At 39.3% G+C, this 27,327-nt stretch overlaps 1 protein-coding gene across 4 annotated transcripts in view; it reads right to left on the bottom strand.

Moving 5' to 3' along the window:
- tln2b (talin 2b) overlaps positions 1 to 27,327 on the bottom strand; it is a 126,825-nt gene that overhangs the window by 68,215 nt on the left and 31,283 nt on the right. For 3 of the 4 annotated variants that reach the window (XM_087797605.1, XM_087797606.1, XM_087797607.1), the window contains exons 1-8: positions 10,134 to 10,331; positions 9,969 to 10,066; positions 9,675 to 9,804; positions 8,720 to 8,875; positions 8,183 to 8,325; positions 1,939 to 2,066; positions 1,620 to 1,683; positions 26 to 130 (exon numbers count right to left, since the gene is read on the bottom strand). In XM_087797605.1, the coding sequence (XP_087653731.1) occupies positions 26 to 130; positions 1,620 to 1,683; positions 1,939 to 2,066; positions 8,183 to 8,325; positions 8,720 to 8,875; positions 9,675 to 9,804; positions 9,969 to 10,066; positions 10,134 to 10,269 (960 nt within the window). In that variant the 5' untranslated portion in view covers positions 10,270 to 10,331. Of the gene's footprint in view, positions 1 to 25; positions 131 to 1,619; positions 1,684 to 1,938; positions 2,067 to 8,182; positions 8,326 to 8,719; positions 8,876 to 9,674; positions 9,805 to 9,968; positions 10,067 to 10,133; positions 10,332 to 27,327 lie in introns of those variants that run through there. The other variant, XM_087797604.1, reaches the window with a different exon arrangement.

Genomic DNA, 27,327 nt, shown 5'->3' with positions numbered 1-27,327 from the left:
AACTGAAGTATAAATGACCTCTTACCTTCACTAGAAAGAAAGACACTCCATATGTCTGCAACGACCTGGCGAGCTTCACGTACTTTACTTTGGCTTCGATCTCCGTCATCTCTCCGCAGTTTTTATGATCCTGGACACAAGAGCAAGCACATAATCATGATGCCTTGGCAAGTCTTTCAGAGCCTATGCAAAACAACATTTAGGCTGGCAAACTTGCATCAGATTCATTTGGAGTGTGTTCAACTACTTTGTTTGTAGATCCAAAAATACCACATGGGAAAGCATGGACCACAACATGGTAAGTGGATCAATTCAATGTTATGATCTTTTATCCTCCTTGGCTCTCCAACACCACAACATTTTTGAAGTAATCTAAATATTTTAAGTAAGGATGGTTTTCTATACCACTGGTCCCCAACCCCCCTTGAAGCATTTCTTACCAGCCTGGACAGAAAGAAAAAATACTACTAATTTCTGTTTGATTGATTTCTACTGTCTGAACCGTGTTTTACTTTGGAAAAAGATGGTACTTTAAAGTAATATTAAAATGTGATTCTTAGTCAAGTTTACTAAAAAATAAAACAAACAAACCTGTAAATAAGTGAAAGGAAACTCAATATTATAAAATAAAAGTTTTACAATTGTTATTAAAGATCGGTCTGTATGTATGATAATAACACTAAACTAGTGTGCAGTGCAAAGAGGTTGGGGATCCCTGATCTACACAAAGAAATTTGAATTTCGTTCCATCCATAAAACAATTTTTTTTATTCGAATTTTGTACTTATTAACAAGTGGAATTTTCACTTTTCACTTTTGTGAAATAACCTTTTTTATCACTTTAAATTGGTTTACGTCTCGAAAACCAAATACACTGGTTTGTATTTAGGAAAGGTTTAAATCAGGTCGGCTCACAATTTATCACAGTGAGCCATGTTTACTTACACTCAAGCATTTACAAACCCTTTTGTTACTGAGAATCCAGTAAAAAAGTGGCTGATTAACAATTTTTGTTGCGTATATTGCTTGTAAAATCTTTGTCCCTCCGGCCTCTGTGTGCCTCACTTTTAAAAACCCAACTTAATCTCCCCATGCAAGCCTCATTCTGTGTCTTAAAATAGAAATGGTACTTCACCCATCATTGTAAAAGATAAGACTCGGAATATTTTTTTTGGCTTAAACTTGGAATTCCCATCCACCTGGTGTGCTTTTTCTGAGAAGTGCCCACCAACTGTTTATTGTTGTACTTGTGGCGACTACAGCTCGCCAGATGGCAAGATCTGCTGTCATTTTCTTAACAGGCTGCAGAGCTTTTTGCATCTGAAATTGTTAGTTTATACACCAATTAAATATAGACATTAACACATCAAAAATAATGTTTTTGCATGCAAATGAATCGAGCCAGATTTCCTATTTGAATTTTTTTTAAGCATTTATTAGTTAAAATTATGTTTTGCTGAATGTATTATCTGAGAAGTACTTCTTAAAGGTACGATGCAAACGTTCTAATTTAAGTATGGATATTTTTTGCCATAAGGTAGACAAATACTCTTTCTGTTCGACACTGAATGATCTGTATCAATCCTATATGAAAGTGTTGGTGTTTGTCAGGTACATACTTGGAATATCTTCTTCTCCGAGCCCCTCTGCTTGATGTATTCTTTCGGAAGAAACTCCTTGAGGCTGTGGGGGATAAATGACATTTGTACGTGGTTACAGTTCGGAGCTACGAGCGTTTTCCCTTTCTATTAACATACCTCAACATATGAGGTCATTCCTGCTGTCTACATATCAGAAAACAGTTGTAACAGCTGACATCACCCCTGAGTTTTCCACTAGAGGAAATCCCTCAAGTAACAACAGTTCACACTCAGAGTAACTAGTTCGCAGCTGGGATAAGAATGTGGAGTTTGAAGCTGGAAAAAAAAGGATTCTTACTCCAGAAATCCAGGTTTGTGTTTGTGCTCCACGTGGGTTCCAAACTGGATTTGCGCTTGAATGCCTGCAAACTCACAGGCTTTATCAAAGGACACGGGGTGGGAGCCATTCAATATATCATCCCGGGCCTGGAAGAAAAATGAAGCAAAAGGATGTGTGTTAGTTTAAGGTAGATCCCGCCCTGTCAGGAAAAAGGAAAAGAACACGGGAATGATCTACACGTAAGCTAGAAACAGGAACTTCACTGCTCTCTTCGCCACAGAGTCAGACTGCCTGTTAGGGGGAATGACTAAGCAGACCTCTGGAGCACCACGGAAGTAAATAATAATTATCGCTTTTGACAGAAAAATCCATTCGGCAGGCGACTGTTTGTCATCATTATTCGTGTTTATGGGAATCAGCAATGCAACAAATCATCGCTTTGCATCACTGTGACCTTTCAAAACACCTATGATGAATTCCTGTCGTTGTAAAAAGTGTGAGTCGTGCAGCGAAGAGTCATAAATACTGCAAGCTCACGCCGCTATTTGCGTCATCCTCCAATTTAGACAGATCGACATCCTAAATGAAAGCTTCGTTGACATATTCAAAATGATTTGTGGGTGTGAGCTGTTCGCTCCTCCGAGGGGGGAAGACGACCGCCTTGCTCTTCTCTGTCTTCAGTCTTGCGTTCAGTGCTGCAAAACGAATGGATCCTAAAGCAGAGGCCACACTGATACGATCAGGGCATTTCAGCGTTTGCACATCTGTTGGAACCCAGACACAGTGCTGTGTCTCATTACATCAATATTAAACTAAGCAGCAGCTTATGGTCGTAATGACAAATACAATCTCCTCCACGCACAGACGACTTCATTCCCCGATTCCAAGTAGAGTCCACAACTTGTCAAGACAACACACTTGTGTTCAGAAACTCACACAAAAGATGACATCTGGTTGTATATATTACAAGATCTGACATCTAATGAGTCGGCACATTCCGAGAAACATTCAAGGAGTTGCTAATCCTTATCATGCTGTTATTCACTCTTCTTGTGTAAGACGTTGACCTCCAATGTTCAAAGAAAATCTCACACTAGATGTTCCTTCTTATGGATTAATTCACTGCAACATCCACCGTTAATTAAGTAAGTTAGTAAGTAATTTTTATTTGTATAGCGCTTTTCCAGACCAGGATCACAAAGCGCTTAAATAATCAAAACAATATTCAATAAAGTATATACTTTAAAGATCAAGATAACACTGATAACACAACAGGAGTTCCAGAAAATCAAGGAAAAGCCTGAACAAATAGAAACGTCTTAAGATGTTTCTTGAAGGAGTCAGTAGACTACATCAAGCGCAAAGAAAGAGGAAGATCGTTCCAAAGCTTAGGAGCAACAGCCTGAAAAGATTTCTCTCCTCTGGTCCTGAACCGTGTGCGAGGAACCATCAGTAGATTCTGATCCACAGACCTCAGAGCCCGAGCTGGGGTGTAAGGCTGGATCAGATCAGTGATGTAAGGAGGAGCCTGACCATGAATAGCTCTGAAAGTAAGAACCAGAATTTTAAAGTTGATCCTGAAAGAAACTGGAAGCCAGTGAAGAGTTTTAAGGATCGGAGAAATGTGAGTTCTTCTATATAATTAAAATGCCCAAAAGTTATGATTCAAACAGAAAATATAGAGAATTTAGACAAAATTTCATCTTTTTGAATTTTGTTGTTATTCTGTTTATTAGTTCATTATTTTAGTATTGTTGATTATTTATTTATATTTATTATTTATTTCTTAAATGTCTTATTTAATGTCCTTTCAATTGTCTACTTCGTGTTTTGCATCGTGGGTCTGAGAGGACTACAATTTCATCTATGCTGTAAGTCTTGATACATGTATATTTGACAATAAAAGACCTTTAACCTTGAAAAAAGACAAAATTGTTACAGTTTTAAATGTCGCCTCAAAATGATGCAGCTAGCACTGACTATGTAGGCTATAGATTTTAGTTAAAATATATTTTGATTAAAATCAAATTACATTTTTCTTCACTGTGGTTTAAAACATCATGTGTTATGTGACGAAACAAGGAAGTATTGCGTATGAGTGATGTCACCTGGTGTCTTTTGAAAGAAACAGGGTATTTAGAAAAGCCAGAACTTGAGTTACTTGGTGATATGGGCATAAATCAACATTTTAATATCAGCAATTACAATGCTTACATTATTATTAATGTAATTTTTAAATGGTGTGGTATCACTGGCATCATTTTATATATCCATCAATGAAGACGGACCAAAAAAAAAACGTTTAAAAGAGTTAACCATCTGCTACTGCTCATCAAGTTCAAAGTACCCTAATTTCCAGACTATAAAGCGCACCTCACGTTTTAATTGTTACAAATAAGCAGTAGTGACATAAGAATTAAATCTCTAATCAAAGAGATAAAATAATTATAATTATAATAATTAAATACATTATCTTTATGAATGAAAGAGCGTGACTGCTGTGCACCAGCTCAGAGCGGCCTGTGGCTCGTAGGATGTTCTTCCTCTCAAGAATGTGTCTATTTCTGGGTAATGTCACACAAATAATAATTAGTACAGATGCAGATTTACGGTTATAAAGACATTTCACCAAAAACAGAGCCTTCTTGGACACGTTGTGTGTCACCGCAGTCGCCTGTTTTAAGCCACATATCAAGCCTATTTTTTTTCCCCACAGAATTTAAACACATCTTGAGGCACATTCACCGTTGATCTATATCATTTTCATCACCCAGCCTTTGGACCTTTTTTCCCGCTCTAGTAGAAGAACTCACATTTCTCCGATTCCTTAAATCTCTTCACTGGCTGCGAGTTTCTTTCAGGATCAACTTTAAAATTCTGGTTCTTACTTTCAGATCTATTCATGGTAAGACTCCTCCTTACATCAGTGATCTGATCCAGCCTTACACCCCAGCTCGGGCTCTGAGGTCTGTGGATCAGAATCTACTGATGGTTCCTGAACACGCTTCCGGACCAGAGGAGAGAAATCCTTCCAGACTGTTACTCCTAAGCTTTGAAACGATCTTCCTCTGTGTTTGATGATCTACTGACTCCTTCAAGGAACATCTAAAGACATTTTTATTCGTGCTTTTCCTTGATTCTCTGAGACTCCTGTGTTTGTCTCTGTGTTGTCTTGACTTTTTAAGTATATATTTTAACTGTGTATTGTTTTGATTGTTTAAGCGCTTTGTGACCCTGGTCTTGAAAAGCGCTCTACAAATATGACTCACTTACTTACTCACAAAACTAGCGCATCATCTTTCCCCACGTTTTTCGTTCACTGCAAGAGGAGCCCCTAGTGGCCATTGGTCACTAAAAATCTATAAATTTCCATGTGGAAAAAAAATGTACGGTAACTTTTATCTGGCTTATGTCAACCATTATTGAATTTGCAGAACCTTCATATGATGCATAGAAAAAGATAGCAGTTGCTATGTTCCCCCTCAGGCTCAAACTACAAGGCCAGAAGCAATATATTGGAAAACATGGATCAGCTCCGGCGTTTGGTCATACATTGACGTGTAAAAGGAAAATCGATCTTCTTTATGAGGTTGACATTGAAGATGTAAAGAGGCCTGGAAGGACGATGATGTTACACAGATTTTTTGGAACTTTTCGAAACCCTCGAATTCATGACGCAGAGAGGGCGTGGTTGGGCAGGAACCCCACTGGCAGGGTTGTTCGTTTATGTGGGAGGATTTGCAATCACGGGTTGATATCATCTTTTCCTGCTTATTTGGGCTCTTTCGTAATGAAACTCCATCCTGACAAATTGGAGTTACATCATCGACACTCGTCGTTCGGGGGGGTTATCAGAGAATGTTATTCATAGTGTGAGCAGAAAATGAGAGGCTTGTGATTCACACTGATTATTATGCACTCAAAATTAAAACTGGAAGCACAGAGGGATTTGAGAATGAGTGGGTCGGGGGGGGGACGGGTGGGGGGGGGGGTGTTCCAGTGAGCTATTCCAAATGTTTCTACGAGCGGTGTGTATGTAACAACGAGTGCTCCGGGAGAAGATGGATTTGGAGAGGGTCAACTGGGAGGCAAAACGAGGCCAGGGCAGGAGGCGTGGTCGTTTCTTTGTAAAAAAGTAGTTTGTGTAGTGAGAAGCGCAAAAATATCCAGTGTGTAGCAAAGTGTGCCACAGGGTGTGGATGTTTGTGATGATGTGGAGAGCCGACACAAAGGAGAAGTGTCAAAAAAAGTTTTAAAGGAAGAAAAATGTCTGGAGAAAGCTGCAATTTTAATGATGCAATGTTTGGTTTGACATCCAACTTTGTGGAGTTAAAAGATGTGAACGCGGGGAGCGATAAATCCGCCTTGTTGGGGCGCGCACACTTTCTCCTAAGGTTTCTGTGGGGAGCCCTCGACCCTCCTGCCAGAAGCGGCTAATGTAAAGCCTGTGATGTGTGCATGGAGCAAACCTTGTCTAGTGAAGCCTGACATGACTGACCTACCCTCGGGGAGCTGCACTTCACAAGCAGGGCCCCTTCGCTCATACAAAGAGGACGAGAATCGCTGTCGGACTCAAAAGTCCCCTCCAATGCAAAACCCAAAATTGTTAACCGTCGACGCAACTTATGTGTGATCTCTGACTAACAAAAATCGCACCGTTTTCCTTTATAAAACAACCCGACAACAGAGAAATACATCAGTTACATAATCCAACAAATGGGATTTGTGCAGTATTCTTGCTTCTGGTGGAACTCCCTGGGTCTGGGTTACACCCAAAACTAACCAAGCCAAGATGTCACTGTACACATCTGCTGTGGCTTCTTACACCAAGTGAGGCGTTTATCACAAATATCTTGGACGACAACGAGAGCAAATTCCGACCACTTAACATGTTGAACAAGAATTCACCTTCTCTACTTCCTACAGCCCCCGATAAGTGAGTCATTTCTTACTGGACATGTTTACATTTATATTACAAAGCCATTGTGATATTTCTTTCTACCGCAAGCTAGGTCAACCTTTAAAATGTCACTGTGGGTGTTTTTTGTTTACTATTTTCTGGCATGTGCTTGGCTTTCATTTGGGATTTCAACCTCTGAGAAGGGTATTAGGTTTGTTTATTGCAAAATGCAGTAGAAAGAAAGCACCAGAACCAATCGATATATAGAAATCCCTTAAGAACGGAACATGACCCAAAGATGCCATTCCCTACAATTGTTTAGTACAACCCTGAATGAATTTCCGAACACAACAACATAATTCATTAAAATCCAAATTGGATAAATGAATTGAAACACAGTGATTGTTACAAATTGAGAGAGTATAAAATGTAACAAATCCAGCCAATCACAGCGTTCTGTTTACACCTTCAAATTGTTAGAACCTGATGGAGGACAGAACTACTTGATGAACCTGTTAATGACTATTGTGTCATTATTCTGTTCCTCATATCTTATTTTGTAACCTTTCTGCTCGTCATTGTTTTGTGTTTGGTATGGACAGAGGCGGTGAAGCCCCGGCTGCAGACGATTTCACAATCGGCGCCGAGGGACGCTTTAAGCTCCGACAGTCCGTGAACTCAGCGCCAGTGAATCAAGTTTCCCCAACCTGGTAACGGCCGTTTGTTTCTCTATCGGAAATTATTGGATCGCTTGTTATTTTTTCCTATTGATGTTCCCAGGCTTTGCTTTGCGCTTTGTTTATCTTGTTATTCCTCGTTTTTTGATTCAGTTCCTTTTTTCTCGCCTTCTAGAGTCAGTGACCGTCTGCGGCCTGCTCCCCGCCTCTGTTCCTGTTTTTTGTTTCATGGGATCGAAAAACGTTTTGGTTTTACTTTTTCTGTTGGATCATTGAGACTCTTTTATTAAAAGACTCAAAAAACTCCTCAAGACGCTGCTCACTTCCGCGATTGGGTCGACTGCTTCCACTCGATCGTCACATATCGCACTAAAACTGTCATTTCCATTACTTTATCAGCCACAATGGCTGGGTTTTCCTAATGACAATATGGCTCCAGGAACCATTGACAGTTATTCCTGGTCAGACTTTTGAAGCAGCTGAAATGAAAGTACATACCACGGTGCCTACTTCATGCATACCTTTGACATTCCCCTCTGATTACTACATTTGCTTTGTAAACACGAACTATTGCTCAAGTACAGCTTTATATAAGCCCAGCCATTGATGCTATCATTCTAGTTGGCTAATGTTTAAGCAGCCGGTCATGTGATAAGACCGTGAGACTTCTGGATGGTCGGCTGACCTGGACGTAGAGCAGGTTGAGCTGGACGGGATCTCGGGAGTCCACGTTCTGATCCGAATAGAAGAACTTGCGTCTGAGCAGTAGAGTCTCGCTCTCCTCCACTCCTTGTTCTCGGAATGTCCGGCTGTGGTCCAGCCAGTTCACTAAGCAGAACAGAATTTAGTTACTTTTACATTGAATTATCACTATGACAACTTTCCAGAGGAAAAACAGAAACGATTTTGGATTGACTTGCAAATGGATGTCATCCCTGGAAAAGATGTTTGATCATATTTAAGGCAATATTGTATAGTAAGAATCTCTTGGGGATGTATTCGTGCTCAAAAGCCATTTTCTTGTTAAACGTAAATCAGGATGTGTAGCCTCTGGAAATGTTCTTCATGAAAGGGGAAGTAATAATTCAGTATTGTGGGACATTTAAAACAAATCTTGCCCTGCTAGGCAATAGATAAGTAATTCCTACAATAACTAGATGACGCCGTCAATTCAGACGACGCGACAAATGTGGCACATTGAAGATAAGGATGCTGGACTTACAATCATCATCTGTGTGGAGTTTGGCTTTCAGCTTTTCCATCTTCCTCTCATCTCGTTGCTGCAGAGTTCTGTCTTTCTTCAGCGTTCCCATTCCTTCGTCTTTCTTGTCGTCCGGCAGCTCCTGAATCAAGGAGTACTCCTCGTAGTTGGTGATTCCTGAAAACATGAGCGAGTTATCTGGAGGGTTTCTGAGGGACCCATAAGCTGTAAAAGAAAATGGCCATATAGTGGTTTTCTATGTCTGCCTTGGAGAAAGTTTTTTTTTATGTTCAAAGAGTAGAACTGGAATAATACCAAAGCCCTGCTCTGCACTTTACTTGCCATAAAATAATTTACTTTATTGGACTTTTATCTTAAATGATACATTGATACATGGTTTGTAAAAACGATGTATTTCATAATAATATCCCAGACACATATTGCTAACTCCAACAAACTAAAGACCATTTTGAATAAACCTGACATAGGTGCAAGATTAAAATGTTAATTTGCCTTTATATGTCAAATCAGTTTAAGACCTACAAAACGTATAGAGTAGGAGTAATATTCAAATTTACAACTCTGTAATTTGTAAATTGTTGGCGGACGCCCTTGTTGACATTCCAATGTGGCTGCCATATGTTTCAATAACTGAAGGTTTTGAAGCGAGTAGGCACATAATCTGAGTTAAATTATTCATGAAACGCAGCAGTGCCATAATGAGATTGTTTCTACCATCCAGAATACTTAATCTTTGCTAACAACTTGGAGATTCAGTACAGAACATTTGCTCCAAACATGGCCTCTGGTTATTACCGGGTGGAACTGTAAATCAACCAACATTTTCAGGAGGTGCACATTGTCTCATCAAATAAACATTTTACTTAGCGCAAACTCGTTTAGTTTGTCCAGCGAGGAATAATCCAAAACAGATTGAGACTCTTGCGAGAAGCATAAGGAGACAAGAATAACTTGCCTATCCTGCTGCATATCGTGACAAGCAGCTCCCCAACGGTCTTTGAGTCATCCACCATGATTGTTTTCACGGCTCCATCCAGCATTTTTATCTTTTGTGGCCTTTGTTTCTTCTTGTACTCCAAAACATCCTGCGAGAGGAGAGAGTGGGAGAAAACAATGACACCCTCAGACGTCATGAAACTAATTGGGTTAGACTAAAGAAGGCAGTCGCTCACAGCAACCCGGGAGGAATATGTGTCTCTGCTCTTCCTCCATCAACGATCACATTCTTAACAAAAAATACTTTACTTACTCCGTTTCTCAGCATGTAGTAGTCCAGGGTCCTCACTGACTCCAGCCAGATTCCTTTCCTGGGATCATCGTCCGACAGGAAGAGGCCGTAATCTGAAGCTGAAACACAAATGCAAATGAGGATGCCTTCGGATTTCCATCATGGAAATGAAGTTCGCCTACTAACCCTGCCCCGACTGGGCTTCCGGGACTCGCTCCCTGATGATCCTGCAGGCGTCGTACACCGGCGTGGACGGCTCGAACTGCATCGTCTTCACCACGTTGCACTGGCGCACGCAGATCTTCAGCGACAAGGCGACCATCTTGGAAGGTTGTAGTGGCCCTGGCGACCTACAATCCTGCAAGACACGAGCGCAGGGGTATTATAGCCCAGAATGTAAATGATATCCTTGACAAATGTGCTGCATAGAAGCTCCACTGTAATGGCAGGTACCGCAGGCCATCATTACCATGTCGTCATGAGACAAACATTTGTGTAAGCATGATGGAAACGTCTGGGTGGTAAAATACACACATAAATCACCGGAGGGGGGTATTTTCTCGCGGATGAAACCTCTGCCTCGGCCCCGGTGCTCTTACATCGTAGGGTTAAAGATACAGAGATATCGCAGCACAGCTTGAACCCAACGGCAACATCACCTTTCAAAAAGAAAAAAAAAAGGGCCAACCGCTGTAATAACAGGGATTCCTGCAGCCGAGTCACAACTCAGATGAAATTACAGCCCTGCACCATTACACGACCCTCTGCTAAGTAAAAATCTACTTTTCAGTGAAGCCAATTTCTGGGTTTTTTGTCATATACTGCAATTGTGATGATTCAATTCAGAGTCTCACTGGAACCCCCGAAATGAAAAAGAAGGAAAGTGATACTGTGATACTGCAGATTTTCTCTCCTCTTACACGACCTTGACTTCAATGCAGGACAGGGCTGAAGATGATGAATCGTGCACTCTAATGCAAGAGGCCCTTGTCTTTAACATACATTTCAGACAAATATGTCCTTGGGTTTGAAAGGGTCATCACTAACTTGAGCTCTAAATGTATATTTGAGGTGAACATCTAATCTTACGATGGTATTTCTCTGCAGCAACTATACATTGGACTATCGACTGTAAGTTGAGGAAACTAATCTCTGGGAGTTCATGACTTTCTGCTTTATTTTCCTGCCAAATATGAGCTATTTAAAGCATGTCAATGTTGCATCATTTCGACAAAAGTGGAAAAACAATACTCCCAAAACTTGACTGCCAAGATGAAGTCAACATAATTTTCTCATTTGGAGAACATGCAGGGAGGAGTTTTTAAAAGCTTGACTTGTTAAATTAAAATCAAGTGAATTTGGGCTGCATGAGGTTTGCGTAACTCATTTTGAGACTTGTGGATAGAAATGAAGTACTTAGTGTTGTCATTAGGAGGAGCTTGGCTTAACAGCGGGGCAATTTCAAGATTGTACTTTTATTTGTCGTTTTATTAGCTCTATTTTTCATCGGTCTGAAAATGCAAATTAAATGTTTGGGCAAAAGAACCGAGCACAAGACAAAGCTGCGTCTTCTGAATAATTCATTTTTGATTTGACAAACAAGATCAAGTATGATTAATGTTCAAGTAATCTACCCAATGAAACTTTAATGTGCAGGTTTCAATTAGGAACCACCTAAACATGGAAGACATATTTTTGAATTTGATTACTTGTTGAGAAGTTATCCAGTGGTGAAAAATATTCTAGGTGGAAGGTGGGGCTCTTGTCCAGTACATTTCCCTGACGATACCATTAAATAAATTATTTAAAAACTAAAGTAAAACTATTAAAAACATTTACTTTGCACCAGAACATCAAAAATACTTGAATAATTGAATGAATTCTTTATTTCGAACATGTGTAGGTCCATAAGAAAATAAACTTCAGACAATAAAACAAAACCGATGAGATTAGAAAAACAAAGATAGCGATACTCAAAACAATAATAGTCAAACAATAATGATATGAATCCACAACCTCACTCACCAAACTTTTTAACATTTTAACAAACAATTTTTGAATGTTTTCAGGCAGTTGATTGTTTGTTGCCTTGAACATGGTTTGTACCGTTTTAGAGTGAACCAGGTCGATTCATTTTAGGGTATTTGATTTTAAGAATAGTAAATTTGTGTGATCTCTATAACCGGAATTTTTTATTATTCCTATGGCTCTTTTCTGCAGTATGGATAGTGATTATGTTGTACATTTGTAAATATTTCCCCAGATCTCTGCACAGTAATGGCTATATGGTAGAATAATTGAACAGTAAAGAACGTGGATTTCTTGGGAGTTTGTTTTTCATGTTTTCTATGAGACTTCCAGTTTATTTTATCATCAATTATTACACCAAGAAACTTATTTTCATTATCTTTTTCAATTTCCACACCATCTAATTGTATCTGTAATTGTGTACTTTTATTGCAATTGATGAATAGCATGAATTTAGTTCTAATCAAGTTTTATTTTAATGTTTACGATTACGTGGTCCGCTGGAACCGGATCATCATGCAAACTGAAAGGTCCTTGAAAGTAAGTAACAGTTTGCATCATATTGGATCAAAATATTGTCTTCTTTCAAATATTGTTAGCTGAATATTGTAGCTGACGGCGTCCTTCAATAATGCTTCGGTTTTGCGTCATCATAAAGCACTACAGTATTGATAGGCACTAACATTTGTATCAGGGAAAAGGAAAATTTTAATTTCAACTTTTCATGGTTACAATTATAGTGCTATCCAGAAAATTCCCCAGTGGGTCTGGTGTTAACCTCATATTTCCAGGTTATCTTTTCTGTCTAGTTTGCGGTTGACAGCAGGAACTGTTAACACACAGCTGTGACAATAATATTTTACAGTCCATTTTCACACCTACTACTCCCACCTTCAACCATGAACTCCAGGTTGTGAATGAAATGTCAAGATCACAGCTGCAATGAGCCTGTTCAAGTGTGTGTGTGGGGGGATATCTGGAGGTGGCTTGGTTTACAAGTCAGGAATCATAACCATGATGAGATTTTCATTTTAATTCAATTCATACATGCAAATCCCTCCACCATTGTAGATTCATCCGCTGATGGAGGGTAAGTTCAGCGAAGGAACAATACTTTCTGACTGTGTCTGTGGATTTGTCACAGTCATTAATTCCTCTCCGGTGCCCCTTTCTGTCCTTGAGTTTTCTCTCCCGTCCAAATGGAAGAGAAACCCACAAAGAAGACGCGGTAATGATGCTGGCTGTTCCCTCTGCTATACATGCGAGCCGGGAAGCCCCACTGTGTTCTGTCATTCTTCATCTCACAAACACTCCTGTTTCGAGGAACAGTGTGAGATCCGAGTCCAGCCTCAGACACACAAAGAAGCGTCTCCGCCAAATTATAGGTTTACCTTGTGGACAACAATATTAACAAGCGCCGTAATAGCATCTTTTAACTACAGCATCACTCACTGCACTGCAGACAGTATAAGGGATCCCAGGAGGATAATTATAATCTCTCATCCTACAGTTGAGCCAAAATATTTCCACGGTAGCACTATTGCATACCCTTTATATATTTTCCTCGTCTTTCTTTGAGACCCAGACTGTGATCAATATTAACGACAGTTTAATCCACTTTGACCTTCAGCTACAAAGCGCCTAAGGTCACAATGGTCGGGACGGTCAAAGAGAAGCCCGCGGGAAAAAAAGTGCAAACGTGGACAATTCAATTGAGAGCGAGGAAGAAAGGAGCCATCTGGAGAACATGCAGCTCTAATGACTGTGTAATTCATGCATCGGTGCAGATCCAGAGAGCAACAACTGCTGATTAGTGTACCAGTCTGTCACACAATATTCACAGAGGCAACAGGACAGGAAATTCAATTGGTGATCATTTACAAAAGTCAATTTGATATAAACAGCTTGCAAATGGTCAACACAAATACAAAAATATAAAAATAAACCTTAGGTTGATCAGTCAATATTTAGGATTCATTTTGGTGGCAAAGAACGCAGACGAAAATATATAATTTCTCTAATTTGAGGGAAGAAATGAAAATGGAGAGCTTAGTCTTCAGATCCTTTTCATCCATTTAATGTCGAGCGAGCAAACTACCACTGTTGCATCTCCAGTCATGCATGACTCTCAGCCGTTATTGTTCCAACACAAGACAGGATGATCAGATTCAATGACTCGATTTCTTCCTCTGCTTCCACTGCAGGGAAGTAGGCGGGAAACTACAGAAAGTGATTTACAGATCATTGTGTTAAAGAAAACGTGACTAAATTCTGTACACAGAATTAAGCTAATAAGAAACAATGTACTGATCATATTTGTAGGTGCTTATCGAGGTAGTGACTTTATAAAGAGCAACTAATGTTGATTAAACAAAGTTTTTTTCAGTGCGCGGGGCTTAAGCACATTTTCTAATGTAAATATTTCAATGAAAAGAGAGTTTTGTACAAACAGACACATACTGATGAGTACAATAAAGGTCCTAGATAATTTTAAGACACACTTAAATCAACAGATTATTTCCCCCTTTAGGCTTTAAAGGTCAACACATGCCATGATAAAAGGTTAAGAGCTGAGGTGTTAAAACTTTTCAAGGAGAGAGACCTTTTTGTAAGTGAGCTGGGTCCAAATGTGAACAGGTGTAACTACCAAGTGTTATCTCATTAAGAAGATAAGAATAAATGAAATATATATATATATTTTACCAGTTCAGTGCAACTTTTTTTTCAAGGACAGGAAAACATTTTGAGTGTTACGTGACTTTGTGGTATTTTTTATGCGACTCACAGGAACTTGTCAAAGAAACTTGCGTAACATTGATATTTCTATGAAATGTAAATAAGTAAGTAAATGTTATTTGTAAAGAGCCTTTCGAAACCAAAGCGCTTTCACAATCCAAAACAATATACGGTAAAAATATATACTTTAAAAGATCAAGACACATAAGACAAACACAGGAGTCCTTGGTCACTTGGTCACTATACTAGTAAAAATATTATTAAATAAACTATGATTCAAAGGATGATACTGTAGTTTTTTTATTTTAAAGTTCGACTCACAGTCGATTTAACACCTCAACACACAAGTCAACACCTTTAGCAGAGCCTTCTGTGAGTGTCCTGTGATTTTGCTTTGAACATTAAAAATGAATCTGTATGATAATTAATGCGCTTTACATCCAACCTACACACGACCTTCCTGCCACTAACATGGCAGTCAAGCGAAGCATTATTAACATTCATGACTGTCGCAGTGGATTTAAGCAGGGAATACACAAGCTGCCATTTCTCTCAGTAGCCAGGTCTTTCGAAGGACCGTTCAAATGCTGAGCTATAGGTTGATAACATCCAACAATCTACAGCAAATTATTTTTTACCATCATTACCATGTTGGATAAATAGTTTACTCACATATAGTAATTGGATAAATGTATTAAACTTTTGAATATTCCATTTCAATCAACCTTGCTTGTTGAACATCAGAGCATCATTAAGTAGGAAAAAAAAAAGCTAAAAATAAGTTTTATATTTGCAGTCAAAATTGTTGTTTACTATCAGCTAAGATTCTCCCGAAGGCAAATTCTGCACGCCAGTCTCCTGACACACCAAAGGTATGTGAGCTGTGAACCAGAAGTTGAATATTTGCCTCTTCGCTTCATGTTTTTTTTAAATCATTTGAAGCCAAATCCAGAGGACAGATGGCAACGAAGTTGGCATGAAATGTTCAAGCAGAGTCGATAGAAAAATGAGATGAGGATCCACTTCAGAAAACACTACAATATCTGATTCATTTTTAAGATTGAACCGAACTCTAACTACTAAATGTTTTTCATACACCTGCTGTTTCTTCTTAAAACACAAACTCGATGTAGAAAACTCCCAAAAGTGTTTCCACACCTCTGCTGGTGGGTTTGTGTTGGCAGCATGGCAGGGTCAATGGAGCACATCGGCAGCCTTCAGCGTTATGGTGTCCTCTTGTTTGTATGCTTGCTTGCACCCTGCTGCTTTAGCTTCATTGTGCTGAAGAGATCTGAGGCCAGTGAGGACAAATCAAGACCGACGATCTTCAAGGAAGGAATGTTCAATCTGAGTCTCCACCTGAGTCTCCAGGTGAGTCTCCAGGTGAGTCTCCACCTGTCATGATCGATGACCAACTTGACACCCTTGAAGGGCAAACCTCTCGGATTGAGGTTGAAGCTCTGTGGAAACGCTTGAATCCCTCAATGTTTTGTGGCAAAAGCAAGATGAGGCTCAAGGTCATGGGACCAGGTGCCTCTGAACTACACATGGAATCGGAAGATGGGCTCCCCCTTACAATGAATCAGATCTCTGGACACTGTAGTTACTCAATGAAGCAGAATGCCCTTGGCCTTGTTCTGGTCATACCGTATGAAGGCTGCAATGTGTTCAAAGAGAACGGAAACCATGTCCTATCAATGACCTGGAGAGACACGCTGGTGAAATTCATCTGCCTTGTGGGCCCACCTCTAAAGAGCCAGTTTTACCCTCTGAAGTCCCTGAGCCACCGTCTGAAGCGGCAGACTTGGCCATATAATACTTACAACTATGCATCGTATTATAATCCATACTATTATTCTGGTCAACCGGCTCAAAATAATCCATACTATGCTTATCCCTACTACAACCCTTATATCCAACACTACCACGGTAGCACAACTGCTGCTACGACTGCAGCTCCATCCTCTACGACTGCAACTACAACATCTGCAGCTCCATCCTCTACGACTGCAACTACAACATCTGCAGCTCCATCCTCTACGACTGCAACTACAACATCTGCAGCTCCATCCTCTATGACTGCAACTACAACATCTGCAGCTCCATCCTCTACGACTGCAACTACAACATCTGCAGCTCCATCCTCTACGACTGCAACTACAACATCTGCAGCTCCATCCTCTACGACTGCAACTACAACATCTGCAGCTCCATCCTCTACGACTGCAACTACAACATCTGCAGCTCCATCCTCTACGACTGCAACTACAACATTGGCAGCTCCATCCTCTACAGCATGTGCGACCCCACAGACAACGCAGGCTTCTACGACGGCATCAACAACGGCATCGACAACGGCATCAACACAACTGAGCACTGGTTGCGCAACCCCACAGACAACGCAGGCATCAACAACGGCATCAACAACGGCATCAACAACGGCATCAACAACGGCATCAACAACGGCATCAACACAACTGACTACTGGTTGCGCAACCCCACAGACAACGCAGACGTCTACGACTGCACAACTGACCACCTCAAAGAAGAGCCACCCAGATACACATGTTGCTTTTCTTCCCTATCACGATTTCCCCTTTTCAAATGAAGTTGCCTTTAAGAAGATGGGAAGTCTGCCATATGCCTCCAAAGATGATAACGTGAAGTCCGAAATGCATGAAAAAATGAAACGCCACCCAGGCTTCCAGTACTGGAGTCCGATTTCTTTCTCTTCAGTGCACAGAGGACGTGTCTGAGCTTAACTTGAATGGGACCTTCTGAATGAAACGGGTGGTTATGGATCTACTTCAATAAATATTTTAAACTCCCAAAACACCTATTTTTTGCCTCTTGTCTCATGTTGAATGATGCAATAAGCCCATCAAATCATGGCTATCAAAAACAAATAGCACCGAGAGAACATTTATAATTTATAGCAAATAAAATATTTGTGAATCCTGTTTTTCTCACTTGTCTTCAAACACCTTGCTGTTACATTCTAAATGAATCAGAATGTGATGTTATATTCATCCATCCATTTGCTTCCATTCCTCCAAGATAAAGTCCAGATTTTTCTCCGCCCTAAACCTATCCTCTGGGCAAACACCTTAAGAGTTTGAAATCTCTCTGGCGTATCCTGGGTCTGCCCCGGGGTCTTCTCCCAGCTAGATGTGCTTTTAGATAAGATCCATCGACACTTCAGTTGGCCTGGACGCAGAGGAGTGGTGGTTCTACTCAGAGTCTCTACTGGATAGCCAAGCGTGACATCCTGTCTCCAACTGGGCATCAAGTCAGGAGACAATTTTCACCTGCTGCGTGATCTTGAGGAAGAATGAATATTGATAAAGTTAAACTTGTTTTCTTTGCTCACCACAACAGAATTATGAAAATCTAGCACAGGGGTTTCAAACTCAACTGCGGGGGGAGGTCAATTCTTGTTGAGACTTGGGATCTACAACTCATAATTTGTGGATTGGATAAAACTGTATTTAAATGTTGTTTTCATGGTAACATTAAATATGACGATCTTAAATGTTAACCTTTTTTATTCTCTATTATTCACTCCTGACCCCAAGATACTTGATCTTCTCCATTTTCCAGCTGAGGACCCTCATCTTTACCTCTCTAAGATGGTGATCATCCGTGTACCGTCCATACTTATTCATTAAAACAAGTATTTAGGGGTTTTAGAAAATAATTATATGGCGATTTATTTAGCAATATTTTTTTCATACCCCACTGCTACTGTATCAATATTGACAGGAATATATTGATTGTAATTTATTTATTTTCCAAAAACATTTAAAACCATTCTTTAATTCACAATTAACATTAACAAATATTTCCTGCGTTTGTTCATGATTGTGTTGCAATTAAACATCCAGCCGCTAGATGGCAGCACATCCTCCGCAGCTTAAGGAACAATGATTTGCTGCAAGTTCCCTGCGATGGCTAAGGACGAGAGGATACAGTAGACTCAAGCAGCTTTTAAATCTGATATTTGGACATATCTTGGTTACAAAACTAATCAAGTCAAGTACTCAGACAATACTACAAATATATCCTTGTTCCTACAGTATCACAAGATATCGCAATATATTGTATCGTGATTCGTTATCGCCAGATTCATACACACTCCTGGTTATTTGACTCAACTTATCAGAAAGAACAGAAAATACAATGTATTGAAGCCTTTTACACTTGTATAATACACCAGAATAATTATCACATTTATAAAATGAAAGTTCTTTCCCTTCATCAAGATGTATCGTTGCTGACACAGACGCCACTTGAGAAGGCCAAGGCTGTATTTCGCCCGCTATAGCAAACACAGATTGTAAATACAACGAAAAGTGCAATTTAGAAACGATCTACTGTCCCACTGGGGTGACATTGCAGTGGACGCTAACAGTGGTCACAATTCTCACACGCGACAGCAAATGGCCGCCACGAAATTGCCCAATAAAAAAAATAAAAAAAAGCCCAGAAGAACAAAAGCATTTTTCCTTTATTAGGGCATATTTTACAGCCTGGAAGGCAATTAATGTTGTGTAATGTATGCATGTAATATGTCAACGGCATTGAAGGGTGTAAGTAATTCCACTCTCAGCAGTTCTGTCGGGAACAGCAAGATTAAAGTGTGCATGGATTGTAGATGTTAATAGGCTAAACTGCCCCTCACCTACTTTTCTTTTTTTTTTTCCAACGCCCTGACGCAACAACAGAAGCTTTTATCCCACTCTGACTGAAAGCAGGGTTAGTTCCTGCACACCCATCATTGCACTCCTGGGACCAACAAGGCTTTACTGGAACACACACACACACACACATGGTGATGGCTAAAAAAAAAAAAAAGGATTGATAAGTATTTGTTGGCCTTTTTTCGTGGCCCTAACGCACTACCGTAGGGGAAAATCAATGAGCGAGAGTGTCATGTCTGGGTCAGGTGAATTATCTTTGATCACACTTGACTGCCATTTTAATTTTACTGATTGGAAATTGGGTCGTAACTCACGTCATAAATACATCTTTCATGAGTCACGGATGATTTACGGCGAGCGGCGACCAATCGCAAAATGTCTGTTTGGTCGGTGTCGGCCGGAATTTATGCACACAGAGCACACACAGGGCCTCAGAGACATCACTCTGTCAAGCTGCCTGTACCACATTAATAACATTAGGAGAATATAATTACCACAGGCTGATGCTAAAAGCAAAACATTTGTATGCAGCAGAGAGGGTGGGCTTGTGCAGGTTATTTCTCTAAATTGTATTATCGTGAGAATGGTTTTCCAAATCTATGGCAGTTAGATGTTTTATTGACCGCAGTAGAAACCCGCTCACGTACGCGTCACATGGGTGTATATCTACATAATTCTTCTTATTAAATCCATTATTAAACAGGAGAGTTGGAAAAAATAATGTGAGAAAGAAGAGAGCTGTTACTCCTCCAGATAAAACAGTTGAGTGTGTAGTTGATTGTTTATAGGAAACTAAACTTCTATGTTGAGTCGTCATTGTTACATTTAAATCAAAATTGATGAGGAACAGGACACTTTGTTAAATACATTCCACAAATATAATTGTGCCCCTGAGTATTTGAGATTAGATTGGATGAGATTGAACTTTATTGATCCCCCAGCGGGGAAATTCACAGAAACAGAAACAGAACACTTAAAGAAATGAAGAAGAAAAAAAAAACGAAAATAAAATACAATCTACTATGTACATCAATGAACACTGTGCATCATCTTCATCCGATGTGACCAAACTTTTTTAAAAGAGCGACAAACAAATGATGGCCAAATCTACTGAGTATGTCATTAGTAACATAATGTTTGTATATCTTTAACCAGTTCAACACCTTTTTTATCAAAATACAGGAAAAACATTTTTAGCATCTACGAGTTAGCATCAACACTTGAATTTTAAAATGTTTATTTTGTATTCAGGGGCGACCACGGGCCTAGTAAAATCTATACAAGGGCCAAAAATGGCCCCCTTTGGACATGTATGCTATACAGTCACTGTGATAGAAGAAGTCAGAGACTTTCCACTTAGCCAAGGGAGGGATGACGAATGGTCAACTTGTGAATTTTTATCCAGACCGCTCTAAAAAATGAAGGTCTCTCCTCCCTGATCAACTGTTGCTACTCCACCCCCAACTTCAGTGCGACAGCCTCAACATGCGTCATCACATGACACTCTCACATGTTCAGCAGCCAAGAATGTCATGTGTAAGGGGAACAAATTAATGTCAGGAAATTGAAACTCTTTGAGTCTTAGATTGTAGGGGAATTGTTAATGAAATCTTAAACGTGATGGACAGTTTATTCAATAGCTTCATACAGGAATGATGATTAAATGCAGAAACACATCTATTAAATGTCAAATCTCCTGGTTAATGGGACGCTAAGGTTTGCATTTGTGGTCTACAGTGAATAAGAGAAGAGTGACAGCTGCTTGTGACCATCTGAAATACACAATTAAAACAATAAAGTGAAGTACTCCTCCTCCAACTGTGCCAAAAAATCCTGAAATGTACATGCGTGAATGACAAGCCTGAATGTGCTGCCAAGTGTTGATCCTCCTTTCATTCTCATTAATGAACCTCAAAGATCAGCGCGTTCCAAATCCCGACTTCAGTGGAATGTGAGAGGCTTAAATGAAATTCAGAGGGTTAATCACCGCAATCTTGATCGACACAGACTATTAAAGAACTATTACACACTAACTATTCTTCTATTCTCAGCCTCTTAGAGTCACATTTTCATCAACTCTTTTCTTCACAAAGCCATATCGGAAGGGTTTTCGGACATTCTCCTACAGGGAATTCAGTATGTTGATCTCCAGCTGTGCGTCAGGGATCGTGTTAGATGGATATGACTTGATGGACATATCGTATGATAGAAAAGATAATGGAAACACGCTGTACCTTAGCTTCTCTCAGGCGTCAGGGGGCTTTATATATATCAGATCTTACTCGTCAACAAGTTTGAGGTATATTTAATCAGCTTTCTTTGTAATATTCTTTGTAATATTTCTGAGAAAATAAGTAAACAAACACGTTGATCTCCTTAGATACAGTAGGATCTAAAGTTGGCAATCAAACGAGAAAGGCCAGTGGGTCATGTTTTGCCTGAAGGTCTCTTATATAAGGCTACATTCCTTATATTGCCCGAGAAAAAAACACTATACTCATATATACTCACTAACCATGGCAAAAATAAACTTTTTATACTGCACTATATGACCGAACTTTGTTACTACTACAAGTAGTTAAGTGGCTTTGACTTTTCTTTTTGCAAACCCCTCACTCAATGGATTGTTGTTATTAGTGCTTTAAATTTAGGATACTTGAGCAAACGCACTTAAATAGTTTTTGTTATTGGATTGCATTTCTGCTATGTTTTTACCAAGTCAAGTAAAATAAGTTACTAGGCAGAAGTACGCCTTGTGCATTGTGCTCTAGTAGAAGAACTCACATTTCTCCGATCCTTAACACTCTTCACTGGCTGCCAGTTTCTTTCAGGATCAACTTTTAAAATTCTGGTTCTTACTTTCAGATCTATTCATGGTCAGACTCCTCCTTACATCAGTGATCTGATCCAGACTTACACCCCAGCTCGGGCTCTGAGGTCTGTGGATCACAATCTACTGATGGTTCCTAAACACGGTTCAGGACCAGAGGAGAGAAATCCTTCCAGACTGTTGCTCCTAAGCTTTGGAACGATCTTCCTCTCTCTGTGTTTGATGAACTACTGACTCAAGAAACATCTTAAGATATTCTTATCTGTGCAGGCTTTTCCTTGATTTTCTGAGACTCCTATGTTTGTCTCGGTATTGTCTTGACCTTTTAAGCATATATTTTATTGGGTATTGTTTTGATTTTTTAAGCGCTTTGTGACCCTGGTCTTGAAAAGTGCTCTACAAATATTACTTACTTACTTGTCTCAGTGCATTTGCTGTCAGTGTTTTGGTCTCTTTAGGATTTCCGACTATAAGGCATACTTAAAATCCTTACAGGTTCTCAAAAATGAACATTTCCTTAAAATCTTGTGCGTTATGTGTTAACTCGAGTTGTGCTTACTGACCACGAACAGTTTTTATGTAGTACGTAGTAATAGCCAAATAGCACTTAATGCACCTCATAATCGGCTGCGCTTTATGTATGATAATAGACCTTATAGTCCAAAACATATGGTAAGTTAGAGAGTGCCTTCTGGTAGCTTTTGAAATTCAACAACTGTTTGAATCTTCCTGTACAAATGATCTGCAGGTACTGCCTTTATCAATTTATTATAAATGGAACATCTCTATCTGAGTATCTGAGTACTGTATGAGTCATATATATATATATATATATATATATATATATATATCCCTGCTTTAGTCTGCCTTCAACAATACATCATTTACATTCATTCACGTCCATCCTCATCATTTCTATGTGTGTTTAAAGATTCACAGCTACTGGGTCTGAAGCGATCGCAGCTATTTTAGGTTCAGCAGATTCACAAATGAACAAGCTCTCAATTCGCAAGCGGGACACAGTCTCATTTTAAAAAAAGTGTTATGCCAGCCATGTTTGTTTAAAAAGAACAAACAAGAGAATAAATTCACACCGACCGTCTCAACAGACAAACCGATGTATTTATTCATGCCGTGCTGCAATAGCTCCGCCATGACCTACTTGGACTGCAGTTTTTGCTCCTGGGCTTCACCAATTTCATGGTGCAGATAGTAACAAATTATGACTCTGTCCTTGTCACAGGGATGAGACGGTAGCTCTTCGTATACTAAAAACATCAAGCCGAAACAAGAGCGTCCATAAACAACGGTGATGGACGACAAAGTGCTTTTTATCAGGATGGAAATATCATGGAATGGAAAGATAATAGTGCGGTAGGAATATGGAGACTTTATTGGTTTAGGACTCGAGAACACAGCCTTACAATCCACGGAATGATTCGATATGTGCCACCCATGCTCCCATTTGGAGTTTGACAAATGAACGTTTTAATGGTTGAGGATGGAGAGGAGGACTGGAGGAGGGACGCTCCACCCAGCAGATGCAGCCACTCAACCAATGAGCTCCTTCTAACGGCTGGTGCAGACAGAAGGTTGTCGTCTCGTCTGCGTGTGAACCCTTGAGGGGCGTGACTACTCTTCAACAACATTATCTACGAGGATACTGATCTGTCAGAGACGACAAAAGAGCCCCATCCATGATGATTTAATTAAGTTAAAAAAAAGCAATAAATCATTCGGACTCTGTGGCACGAGGCTCGCTCTGTACACGAGTGATGTCATGACGCAGGCAGAAGATACATCCTCAGTCAATAGCAAAACATCAGCCAGGTGTGCGTTTCAAAAATCAAACTCCATTTGTGTCGCTGTCTCTCTTTCTCCAGACCTGGTCGTCTTTGTGATTATAGCTAATCTATGACGTTCACGTCTTCAAGGAGCAGGTATGCCTTGATTGTGAGAAAGTAAATTAGCTTGAGACGACAATCGATGCGCTTTTTTAAACCTTGGAGAGTTTTTCAAATCAAGAGAAAAAATGGTGAGCGGTGGAAGCAATGTGGCTCATTACTTCTATTGCTCTGACCCCAAAAATACTGGGCAAGACCTGAGAGATCGAAGCCACCTGAGACCTGTGCTCTATTTGGAGAACACATTCCAAGACTGCAATTAAAAGGCTCAGACTAGGAGGATGCACATCTGAGCTCAATCCTGATAGAATCAGAATTTGGTTTTCATCTCGATCCATTTAGTATTGGTCCACCTCTTAAATAGGGTTGATCTTATATTTTACTTTATTCTGACAATATATTTGGCTAGTATTTCTTTGTTTTTGTATTATTTCATGTATTTCTTTATTTTCTATTTTATTACTTGTTTTATTGATTTACTTTGTACACTTATTTAATTATACATTTGTACTTTATTTTATTTGAACATTTCACTTTTACATTCATGTCTACTGTGTGTAGGAACTTTGATTCTTTTGTGGCACCGACCAAAATTCTTTGGTAGTACCGAGTATCAAACATGCTTCATCTTTCAGTGGAAATTTCATAACCGACACGTGATAAAACGTGATAATGTTTCTGAAGAAAAACTGATAGTGTTAAGTGATAAAGGCAGTGAACATCCTATTGACCTGTGACTTAATAGCAAGTCAAAAGCATCTCTTTTTTTCTGTAAGAAAACAGCTTGGAGAGGAGTCAAAAATTGAAGTCAAGATTTGTACTATGTGTTAATATGTGTTAATGACTTTCTTCTTATATTGGCATCTAAACTTTTGCAAATGAGTAACTTCATCGCACTATAGGGTGTAAAATGCTGGAACACATGATCTGTTTCACTTTAGTTGGAAAATATTATTCAATTAAACTAAGATCTATTTCACTTCTTAGTCAAAGAAAACATCAAGAACATTAACCCATCATTTGTATGGCAGAAAAACAACATTACATTTATTGTGTACAAACAAACCCAGAAAGTTTGAATAGGCTCCATCTTTTTCTACTTCTATACCAAAAGCGAGACACATTATTTATATAAGATTATGTTGCACTTGCAATATCCATTGTATTCCAATTATCTGCGTTAATGTAAAAGCATTTACGTCATAATAAATGCCTGATCACATCCGAAGAGTCACATTTTCAGACTGCACTTGAGAATCGTCATAAAACCTGGAGGTAAGCGAAAAGGGACAGATTTAAAACAACCAGGAGACAGATGCATTGAGCTGAAGACACATTTCATCCTGCAGGCAGCGAGGAGAGGCATTTATAAAGCTCAGTTCAACGTCAACCTTGGGGATCGTCGATACGAGGAATCTTGAGCGAAAGGCCTCAGAGACTGAAATGCAATCGCAGATGTAAGATTCCAGCAGTCATCGGTGGATTCGCACATAAATATGTATAAGCGCTGACCCCGCTGCTGGCAGCCTTGCACACAGGGCACAATGTGAGTCAGTGGTTCAATGCCCAAACATCTGACCCAAGATAAGAGGGAATTGCAAATACTCTCTCTTGTGTACTTTACTATCGGTATGGGGGGAGAGTGACCTGTTCTGACTACCAATCCGCTGATCTTGCCACCAAGAAGTCTTGTTTTCTTGGAAAAACCATGGGGTTCTTGAGAAAACAGAGCCTTCATGAAGAGACATCATATACATCAACAAGTTATTTTAATACAGAGTAATCTAACTCTCTGCCTGTCTTGGATGTTTAAGTAAGTAAGTAAGTAAGTAATTTTTATTTGTATAGCACTTTTCCAGACCAGGGTCACAAAGCGCTTAAACAATCAAAATAATATTTAATAAAGTATATACTTTAAAGGGCAAAATAAAACTGATAACACAACAGGAGTTCCAGAAAATCAAGGAAAAGCCTGAACAAATAAAAACGTCTTAAGATGTTTCTTAAAGGAGTCAGTAGATCAATCAAGCGCAAAGAGAGAGGAAGATCGTTCCAAAGCTTAGGAGCAACAGCCTGATTTTTTGATTAACAAAATTTAACATTTTGATATTATGACTAAGCAAGAGTCCGGACTGTTGGTTACTTGTATTCACATATAACAGAGTACAGATTGGAATCCAGTAGGATCTGGAATCCTACTGGATTGTATCTAGTACAGATTGGGGATTGATCTGGGATCTGAATATTGGAATTCCAACTGTACTAGGAGGATTCCAGATTCTACTAGAGAATTTCAATCTTTACTAGGAGAGATTGGAATCCTACGACTGTATTGTATATCTGAATATATTGGAATTCCAATCCGTCCTATGACTAATGGGAATTTTACCAGGACAATCTCCAATTCTGATAGGAGAAATTTGGATTACATCAAAATGATCAATCCTTAACTCTAACTCTAACCCTAACCCATATCAATATTAAGATCCCAGTTCAGTAGAATTCCAGATCCCACTAGTAGAGATTCCAATCTTTACTAGTGGGATTCCAGATCCTACTGGATTCCAATCTATACTAGGACACATACTTTCAACACCCTTCTGAAGCTTTGCAGCATATAAGGCTAGATTTGTATTTTTAAGTAACCATCTGTAAATAAGGATGGATCATACCCATATTCTGGATTGGTATTAAACATAAATGTACCCAAATTGGACATTTTGAGAATTTAAAAGAAACATTTCAGTGTCTCCAAATGTCTAAACTAAAATATCCCAAGTTTAACTCTGATACGCTAAGCTCTCTGAAACTGTTTTATTTATTCGTCTTAACATGTCCAACTGTGCTTTCCTTATGGTAGTTCAGGTTCAAGCTGTGTTTTTTTACTTTTACTCTTTCGTAATTATGTTTAAATCAAGACACAGTTTGAATTCGATATGGCTCAGGCTTCAGGAATAAAAAAAAAACCCTGGCTGTTCATTTTGTTCTTATAGAACTACTTATATATTGAATGGCTAAAATACAAATTTGTATTAATATACAATCTTCTTTATGTTTATGTAATTTTCAAGGCCAATTTAGCAATATCATTGATGTATTTACTTTCAGTTTGTTTCTCCTGTGGTAGAATAGTGACACTAAATTGTTCAATGATGATTTAAACCGAATATACACATGGTTCA

The sequence above is a fragment of the Callionymus lyra genome, chromosome 8 (assembly GCF_982586985.1).
Source record: "Callionymus lyra chromosome 8, fCalLyr1.hap1.1, whole genome shotgun sequence".
Lineage (NCBI taxonomy): Eukaryota > Metazoa > Chordata > Actinopteri > Syngnathiformes > Callionymidae > Callionymus > Callionymus lyra.
The sequence above is the reverse complement of the archived record's forward strand: the minus strand, read 5'-3'. Positions and strand labels throughout refer to the sequence as shown.